This window comes from Pempheris klunzingeri, chromosome 10 (genome assembly GCF_042242105.1).
Source record: "Pempheris klunzingeri isolate RE-2024b chromosome 10, fPemKlu1.hap1, whole genome shotgun sequence".
NCBI lineage: Eukaryota > Metazoa > Chordata > Actinopteri > Acropomatiformes > Pempheridae > Pempheris > Pempheris klunzingeri.
In genome coordinates this window covers 12,691,564-12,701,567 of record NC_092021.1, presented here as the reverse complement: position 1 = coordinate 12,701,567, position 10,004 = coordinate 12,691,564, and the positions used below count along the sequence as shown (strand labels likewise).

The window sequence follows — 10,004 nt, the reverse complement described above, 5'->3', positions numbered from 1 at the left end:
GCCTTAATGTCTCATTAGTATCGTGCCATAAATGCTGCAACCACAGCATTTTTTTTTCCTCTTAAGTTGTTTAAGTTGAAGGATTTTTAAGTTTACATTCTACACTGGTTGATTTTTATAGGTTGATTGCACGAGTCTAATCCTCAGTGTATTTCATCTTGCCTACATTTAAGCCATAAAATAATAAAGCATTGCTTAGTTCATCAGAGGTTTTAAAATATTGGGGAATAAAGTTTACAGACAACAACCATCTAGTAAAAGTGCTTGTTTTTACCACAGACAGACTTGGGTTGTGTCTGACATCACAGAAAGGATTGCTACAGAGACAGACCCGTAAGATCCTTTTTGTTAAACCAAAAACACATTAAAGTATTCAAACCCACCAGACTCCATTGACAAAAACACTAATTTTACCTCAGAACACTGGAGTGGCTGGTCTACAGCTGCTAATTGGTTAGTTTGTGTTTGTGTGTTACACACATTGTGTTGGATCCAAATTGACCCATTAAAACACCAAAGTCGCACAATAACACAAACAGACTGATCAGTAGTCATTTAAAAGTAAAAAGTATTTAAAAGTATTTTTGTGGATTGAGGCTGGTGGCTTTGAAGAGAGCAACATAACTGCTGTTTCTGGTTAAACAAAAAGGATCTTCCACGTCTGTCTGTCAGACACTCAAAATAACATCCTGAGCTCGTCAGTGGCCCAAAACAAGCCAGTAAATTGATATTAGCATGAGATTACTTCAGATCATTACTTTAGTTTTCAAGGTCCAGTGTGTTGGGTTTTATGGGCACTTTGTGGTGAGATTACAGGTCACAACCACCTGAAAACCCCTTGGCTCACCATCAGAGAAGCTCCAGGGGCCACAGGATTCACACTCCCTCACTTTTATTGTGCTAAATAATACGAATGATCCTCTATCTGTCAGCGCAAAACGGAGTTCCTCTTCTTTCTTCTTCTTTGTCTCCCAAGTGGAGCATTCGTAGAGGCCCTGTTTGTCTGCTCTGGGCTGTTGTCCAAATTTGGTGATGCCACATGGCGGACTGTGTGAAAGACCTGCTCTCCATTTAGAGATAAAGGGCTCACTTTAAGCTAACAGAAACATGACAACTCTACCTGCCACGTCCAGGTAGTGTAGCCAGTGTTCCTTCAGCTTTGAACCATTACTTTTCCCTTTATTTCTAACATGTAACCAAACGTGACGTGTGAACAAACCCCTATCCAGTTTGAATTTGATGTGTTTTATCTTATGCACACTTGATGCAGCTGATGAGCCCTGTGATTAGATGCATCAGCTGTGCTTGAGACAACACCTGCAAACTAGTGCTCTAATGAGGGGCTCTATTCAGGGGGGTTAATGATTTTGACACTGCAGCAGTTATTAAAAGTGGCAATTTGTGTTGAATCTGGAGAAACCACCTGTAACATTAGTTTTGTTGTATCTAAATTGTTCTTGCCTGAGTTTTCATTGCACACAGCTGAAAGTTTGTAAATTTAGCCAATACGCCTAATTTGCAATGGGGGTTGACTCATTGAGTGCGCCTGCAGACAGACGGACGGACGGACTGGTGGGTGCAGTACCACTTTGGGCCGCCACCTCAGGGTGGCAGCAGAGTCACAGCGGAGCCACGGTGACGTCAGAAGGATGTAAATACAGTGGCTCGCGGAGCGATCGGTCTTTTCCTGTCCTGTGCTGTTAGGGCGGCAAGCCTGAGCTCTGCCTCTGGAAGATTTAACACCCAGCCAGCAAAATGATCATCTACAAGTGCGTCATCTCCGGTAAGTTATCGTGCGGTGGGACTTTTTAGCCTTCACTAACTCAGCGTTTGAGTGGTGGCGGCTGTTTTAGCTGTGTTAATGTTGTCGGACAGAGTTGGTTAGGCTAGCTAGCTAACTCGTGTTATCGCGGGCCGAGAGCTAACGACGCTAGCCGGATGCTAACTGTAACGGTACCCTGTTAGCCACCCTGTTAGCTAGCCGGTGATGCTGAGGCCGGTTAGCTTGTAGCTTCGGCCGCGGTTCAACTACCGATAAGTTGGTCATAGGTGGGAAAGTGTGGCCGTCGTGCGCCGAGTCTAGCGGGGAGATGTGATACGGGAGGGCGGATTAGGATATAAATATAGTGTTGGCCATGATGAAGTAACGTGGTGTACGTGGCCTTTCGGTATCATGTAGCTGCTAGCTGCACCTCTTTATTTCTGGCGAGGTTTCTGGTTGGCAAATTATCCTAGAGTCAGCATTTGCATCCTTCTTTGGCGAATGTGGCGAACAGTGGGGCATCTTCTGTCCTATTTAATCACTACAGCAAGTTCCGCTTTGAGATGTTGACGTTAATTTCTGCCGCCCGGTGAATGACTGTGGATCGTGGCTCCAGCAGAGGGTAGGCCGGAGCTCTGCTTTGTGTTCAACCAGCGTGATAACAATGTTTTCTCTCTCTCAGGCGATGAAATGTTCGCAGACACCTTCAAAATCAAAGAATCCAAAAACGGGATCTTCTATGAAGTTGAAGGAAAGGTGAGTCCTTAGTATACAGATGCCGTGTGTGTGGTCAGGTTATCTTAACGTATGGTTGGCCTGATAAAAGGCCACAATGTAAAGGGCCTTTTTAACTGGACCAGAAATGAGTGTAGAGGTGGCGACAAATATCACTCGTTGATTTGGATACACGTTGAGCGTCTTCCTGTCGCTCAGAAAACAGGGAAACGATCAGCATCGTGTAACTGTTTTTAAATGTAGTTTTACAAATCTCACCTGAGATTCAGGTTTAATATGTGTTGAGTCATGTGATCAGTGCACCCTTTGTGGCTGAGGGTGTGTAGCGGCATTGCCTCATAATGACATCACAGCTGGCAGGATGGCTTAGGGGGCATGAATCATGGTAGTGGAACCAAGTTAACTATTTAAAGTCACAATCAGACTTCGTGAAGTCAAAGAAACAGATTACAGATTAGTTCTTTACAGGATACTTGCAGTTTTTGAGGCTTTCGCTCTGACACTGGTCCACCATTAACTGATGTTTTTAACCTCTTGTCTGTCCTCTCTGCTCCCCTGCCCAATGTCTCTAGAGAATAACCAGGTTGGAGGGATTCGACGATTCTTTGATTTCAGCCAATGCCTCCACCGAAGAAGCGTCTGAAGCCTCCGAGGAAAACTGTGTATCTGGCGTAGACATCGTCCTCAACCACAAACTGCAGGAGACATCGTTCAACAAGAAGGCGTACATGAGTTACATTAAAGAATACGTGAAGACGTGAGTATCAATGCTGATGGTTCAATGAATCAGGTACCCAGAGCTAAGGTGTACTGAGGAAGGGCGTGCAGCATCCCCAGGTTTACTATATGCCATGTTTGATCGAACTCAAATGCTAAACAATCTATCGTGTCTGCATTTCCAGCATTAGGAGCAATCTGGAAACAAACAACCCAGAAAGAGTGGAGGAATTTATGTCTGAGGTCCAATCTGAAATTAAGACCATCTTGGGAAATCTAAAGAACTACCAGGTAAGCCAGTTGACTCACACAGTATTCATAAAATGTACTAGGATCTGGAAGCTGGGGTGGCAGAAACTTGTCTCAAAATACATAATAGGATTAAAAAAAAAAAAACACACCCAAACTTCCTGACTTATCTCAATAAACATTTCACTGGTAAAAGCAGATCAGTTCTGTGGCTGCCAACCATCGTGGCAAAGCACTTATTTTTATTGGCCAATTTGCCATGGCAACAACTGCTCTTTCGGGCGTCCATATTCAAATGAAATGCATGAACTGTAGTTTGTAATTTTGTTTTTCTAAGGGTTTTAAGGGGAAAGCATTTCACTTGTTCTGCCTGCTTAGGAGCAGTCTGAAGCTGGAGGTAAACTCACGTTGTAACTGTGCGTGGGCATGATGGCTGTCTCGCATATCCTGGGTCTGTCTGGAGTGTTGGTCTTGCATTAACACTCAAAGGGGAGGAGACAGTCAGTTCAGCAGAGCGACTTCCAACCACCCCCTGCTTTCTCTGTGCAGCAGTGTGTGATCAGCAGGCTGATCTGACGGATGAAGTCAAACATCCTGGCAGACAAATTCAGAAAAAATGGAGGTCTTTCTTTCCCACATTGGCAGAACAAGAGAAACGTACTTGTCACTGTCACGACGTGTTTGATCCAGAAGGCTCGCACACCACCTTTTTCTGTTCTGATCTCAGAATTAATAAAATGGTAACATCCTAGACATGCCTTTTTTTTTTATCATTCAGTCCCCTGGTGTGCCCTCTAGTGGACTCCTCCAGTAGCACACAAATTAAACTCTATTCATGACCCAGCATAGCTAAAGTGCAGGTTAACATTGTGTGCTGTACGCAGACCCATGCTGTGAACCAGCCCTCATCAGCTGGTATGCTCATCCTGACACACTGTCCTTATCTTTCTACAGTTTTTCACAGGAGAGACCATGGTCCCAGAGGGCATGGTGGCTCTGATGGATTACCGTGAAGATGGCGTCACACCATACATGCTCTTCTTCAAGGATGGTCTGGTGGCTGAGAAATGTGTAAGTACTCCGCTGAAATCTCCAAGAACACAAGTGTGCCTTTTTAAGGGATACAGCTGTGGAAAAACAGGGTTTTTGTTCTCACTGGAAACATTTTGACTCACTGCTGTAACAAATGAAAACACAGAAAGTAAATGGCCTGAATAATGTAATTAGTAAAAAGTGCTTTTCATGTTGACATGGAGAGTTCTTCAAAGTTGGAGCCATTTCCATCATTGGCTTTGGAAAAGTATTTAATTCAGCTAAAAGTGAGCCGTCTTGCATGTGGAGGTAACCACAGGTTATATTTCACACCTACTTATCAAAACAAAGTAACAGAGGCTGGAAAAAGTTGCCTCCCTGGATTGGACAATGGAGCCCTGTTTTTTTTCTTCTAATCCTCAGTTTCACTAACAGATTGACTAAATTAGTGCAGGTTAATCTAGTTCCCCCTATTACTACCATTCGCAATACCCCTCCCCCCAATACACTCAGTACTGTTTACTGGGAAAAAACGGCTCACGTTACCTTAGCAAGCAGTGGTGCATAACGACACAGGCCCAAAAACAGGGGCCTGACTTAAGATTCCCACAAGTTCAGGAGTCATCTCAGTAGTGTGTGTGTGTGTGTATACAGGCAACTTGTGTTGAACTGACATGCTGCTGTTTGCCTGCTAATGTTGGCCCTCTGCTGCAAAAACAACTTAAAATCTGAGTCCCAAAATCAAATCAAAATCCTTTATTTGGTTGCATATGACTAGACCATGTAAAACATGGCCAAAGACTGGGTAACAATTGAAAAGCTTCTGGCAGGTGAACAGACGCCAACACATGCACACTGCTAAAGCTAAATACAAGCCATTACAAAATTGTGACATTTGTAATTGTCTATTATTGATACTATTGTGTAAGTATGGAGTACTCTTGATTGTGAATGGATGTTCGGTGAGGTGAAGTATAGTAACATGTTGTCCTCTTTGTTGCAGTAACTACCTGGAACCACATCTGCTTTGAAATGGCTGCTGCTTTTCATATGCCCCCCCAAGAGCAGACGGAAGGAGCACTATTTTGCACCATGCCTCAACAGAAACAGTTTCTTGTACAATTTCTTAAATATTCACATTACGGCCCACAGATCCACTCTCAAGGCTGGGTGAATCAAACATGATTGGTCACTGAATACAGTTTTTAACTTTTTTCTTTTTGGCTTTTGCAGTGTTTGATTTTTGTCCCCGGATTGGCCCAGTTTTGTGATTGAAAATAAAAGGCAGGACAGTGAGTGAAGCTCTGACAGGAGGAAAAGTTTTTTTTCTTCTGTTTTAGCAGTGATCCACACGGGTTGACCTCCTTGGTCCTCTTTGTGTTAATAGTTGCATTACATCCAATTCCATCTACAATGAGAAAAGAGCTCTGGTTTAATTTGAAAATAAAGTCTAGTACCACCACTTTCAGTTTTGTTGTGTTTTTGTGCCCAATTCATCTCATTGTCTTGAGGTTTCACACAAAGTCTTTAAAGTTTGGAAAGGTTAAGGAATATGCTTGAATTCCAATATAGTCCATTAATGCTTGACTTTCAACAAGCAGGTGTTTCATTAATGTAACTTGTAAAATGAAATGGTTCCATTGTTTTCTCCAAACGGAGCACAATGGACCAGAACTCGACTGGCTGACACAACCACAAAGATGAAAACCGTTCTGTCTGCACTAGTAGCTAGCTAACCGGCTCATCAGCTACTAGAAAACTGGATTTTGTTATTGCTTTAGCAATATGCTAGGCTGTTTTAATAATTACAAGACACATTTTTTAAAGGCTTCAGAAAGGAACTGCAAAACAGATGATGGTACACGTCGATAAAGTAATGATGACGATCTAAAGTGTTTGAATTTTACCGTTACTGTTTTACTATCAAACCATGAGTCTTAGAAATGAAATGGGTGAAGACGAACACGTCTTGCCAACAGCTCGTCCTGTGTGGCTGTATCTGAATCTGCCACTTGACATCACACTGGGCTGGCTGTATGAGTGAATGTGTATTTCTGACCTGATGCATCTACTTGAAGTCTTTGAAGTTAATAGTAAAGCTGAAATCATGTTGGGTGTTTGCTCTTTGATGACTGAAGGAAAACACCTGACACACGAGCGGTCAGGGAGCCGTGAAACACTCAGCATGGAGCAGTGGCAGGTTCCTGCCCTGTGTGTTATTGTAAATGTCCACATTTTTAAGGCCATTCGCAGTTGCTATAGTAACGGCACTAGAAAAATGCTATTCCTATTTTCAGTCTATTTGCTCTTTAATCTTTGTTTTTCTCAGATTCATTTTTGCAGTTGAAACTCTCTGGCAGGGGAGACTGCCTTTACTTTGAATAGACACACAGAACATATGGATCTGAACTTGTTGAACAAACAAGCAACATAAGTATCTTTGTAGGTGATGAAACTGCAGATTTATTTCACTGCTGCCATCTGGTTTTTTGAAAGCCCACTAAATGATAGTATATATATATTTGAAAAGCATCGCCAAAAAACAAACTATAATGCAACTTTGACATGATTACTGTGACAGATATGCAGAGAATCAAACTGAAACCACTGGCGGTGTAATACAGTGTGCTTTGGAAAATAAACAGGTTCATTCTTCAACTGCAAACTTAAAACTTTGCTTTAAGTTCATCACTCTGAACAATATTTCTGTATACTTTTCTTAAGGATAACTCTGGTATTTTTAAACCTGGGCATCACATACCACCTGCATGTGTGATAAACATCTGTATACTGAACAGGATGGCGCTGAAAAACCTTACGAACATTAAGAAGCTTCTTTCCCATGTGATGAGATCCACGCCGGTGAACTAGGCGGTCTGCATCTCCTCCTCTTCCTCAGCAGACTGGTAGTGTCGGTACTCTGGCTTCAGTTCCCAGGTGCTTTTGTGAGCTCCTTTGCTGTTATACGTCCCGATTTCCCTCATGAGTTCTTTCAGGTAGGTCTGGAGAAACGGGTTGAAATGAGCGGACTGTTACAAAGCACATATCTCTGTCTTATCTGCCACCTCTAAATCACAAACACATTAACTCACGGTGGTTTGTTTAATCATTATCGTTTATGTTCAAAAACAGGCCAACACAAACCTAATCTCTACTGATGTCAGACACTTAAATGTGGAGGCCCATTTGGCAGAGCAGTGCTGTGTGTGTGTGAGCACTCATACTCTCCCATGACCACTGGGTGTCTCTGTTGAGCTTGTGTGGATGCGCCCACTGTGCCGGATGAATAACGCTGATGTGTTTCAAGACTTTTCATAATGGGCATTTCGGTTACTTTAGTTCAGTTAATTTGAGTGGTAGCCAAGTGCTTTAGGAGAGAAATGATGGTGGGGAGTGTATTGGAGCGTTTGACTCCTACTCAGCTGATAGTTATGCAATCAGATGCAATCAGAGGGAGAGGAGGACCTCAAGGTCTCATCAGCACCTACACATTGCTGTTCTCTGTGAGCTGGAACGAATCCACGGCACTGTATCGATTCATCTCATGTTTGTGTGTGTGTGTGCTGGCCCATATTTCAGCCACAAAGAATAGTGTGAACAGGCATGAACGTCATGCCGTGGGCGATTTGTTCAAATTTAACAAAGCAAGGTGGATAGTGGGCAGGTGTATTGTTTTTTTGGTCTTACCATTTATATTGTTATGTGCATCTTTGTTTTATGTCTGTGTGTGTGTGTGTGTGTGTGTGTGTGTGTGTGTGTGTGTGTGTGTGTGTGGCTCACCACAGGTTGCTTGGTAATGTCCACCAAGTCCTTAATGTTGTAATACTGATGCTTCTCAAAGGCAGAGAAGAGCATGTCCAACACGACCTGCCGCTCAGCCCTGACCATCTTCCCCTCCGACTTCTTCTTCTTCTCATACTCCACCTGAGAATCATATTAATTAATTAACACATTCATAATATACATATGCAACACTTTCACAAATGACACAAAAAACTACACAACAGCAAACAAAAGAGTATGAGGAGAAAATAAAAAGGGCGGTGCGGAGCATCAATAAATACTTTATCAGTTATACACCGTTACACGCAGAGTTTAAATACCCACAATCCCTATAGGCACGCATCAAGGTGCCTTAATGTGGTGGCAGCTCTTTCCATCCCTAGTAAGTCGACTGCTGGAAGAGTTTGAGTTCCCCATTCAGCAGTGAGACCACCCCATGTTCCAAATCTCATTTTGTGAACAGATGAGCAGAGGGAGTTCAGTGCAGGGCTGCATTCCCACAGACAGTGTGTCAGGGTGCCTCTTTTACCGCAGCCATGCCAGCATTCGCCTGAGACCTCAGCTTTAATTTAATTACATTTCGCTGGGGTAATAATATACGCGCTACGCAATATCGGACATATACTGATATTATTGATATTATATATTCCCATATTCTTTGCCAGTTGGCTGTGTAAGGGGGAACTCTTAAGTCCTTCTCCTGCCAAAGATGAGTTGGTGAGCTGTAGAGAGATATTTAACTTCTCGTCTATGGGTAGCCCCACATGCATTTTACTTTTAATTATAGAGTTTTGATGCAGCAAGAAGGAGGCATTATTGTGTTTATACTGTTCCGTTGGATTACTTTATGAAACTATTTTCCTACCGCTGATTAAATCTCCCAGACACTCCCAGAGCTCTGCCAGCTGACACTGACTAATGGTTTGCCTCCTGCTGAAAATAAAGGATTATACCAAGGAGGGCAAGATGGAAGAGAAGTTCCTTTAATTCTAAACCGTTTATGGACTAAATTAGTAATTCTACCGCAGAAATTAATAGTTGGATCATCAAGTTCTGCAGGAGAATTTGGATAAAACCACAAAGAAGCCAAAGATGTTTCGTTGTTAAGCACTAATTTGTAAATCCAGTCCTATATTTTGTATTGTGAAAAAGTATTGGATGGTAATTTAGCATCAGCACTGACAGAACAGACTGTATAGGTTTGGTTAATATTAATAAAATGTCGTCTGCACATAATCTAAGTTTAAAGTTCAAACCTCTTATTTCAGTGCCCTCTTTCTTTGGATGCTACGTATGGCACATGATGCAGGCTCCAAGGCTAAGACGAAGAGTAATGGAAAGACTAGACGCCATGACATAATGATTTTGTATGTGACTAAAACTACTATTAATGATAGGGTTGTACCAAACAGTTTGAAGCTTTGTTCATTATGTTGAGATTAAAATTTTGAAATCAACATTCGAATGCTGCACAGCCATTTTTTCCCCTCCTGTTTAAACTAATGAGAACGATCCCAGCACGGTGGGAAACAACCTGCCTGTTGCTCCTGTTAGCGAGGCATTGAGCTTATCTATCTATCTATCTATCTATCTATCTATCTATCTATCTATCTATCTATCTATCCATAATTAGCACCAAAACATTTGTTGCTAGTGGAGTTTAAGATAATTCGGTATTATCATTCGGTACAGCATGTTAATCTAAACATTCTGGTTTGATTCTCAA

The 10,004-nt window shown here is 42.3% G+C and overlaps 2 protein-coding genes across 2 annotated transcripts in view; one reads left to right on the top strand and one right to left on the bottom strand.

Moving 5' to 3' along the window:
- Positions 1 to 1,646: 1,646 nt before the first annotated feature.
- On the top strand, positions 1,647 to 5,957 carry tpt1 (tumor protein, translationally-controlled 1). Its single transcript, XM_070837981.1, has 6 exons — positions 1,647 to 1,783; positions 2,445 to 2,518; positions 3,070 to 3,254; positions 3,400 to 3,505; positions 4,418 to 4,534; positions 5,499 to 5,957. The coding sequence occupies exons 1-6, from the start codon at positions 1,756 to 1,758 to the stop codon at positions 5,499 to 5,501; spliced, it is 513 nt and encodes a 170-aa protein (XP_070694082.1). The 5' UTR covers positions 1,647 to 1,755; the 3' UTR covers positions 5,502 to 5,957.
- Positions 5,958 to 7,281: 1,324 nt separating this feature from the next.
- Positions 7,282 to 10,004, bottom strand: part of LOC139208336 (general transcription factor IIF subunit 2-like) — a 46,213-nt gene continuing 43,490 nt past the window's right edge. The window contains exons 7-8 of the mRNA XM_070837980.1: positions 8,276 to 8,419; positions 7,282 to 7,497 (exon numbers count right to left, since the gene is read on the bottom strand). Coding sequence (XP_070694081.1) covers positions 7,363 to 7,497; positions 8,276 to 8,419 — 279 coding nt within the window. The 3' untranslated portion in view covers positions 7,282 to 7,362. The remainder of the gene's footprint in view (positions 7,498 to 8,275; positions 8,420 to 10,004) is intronic.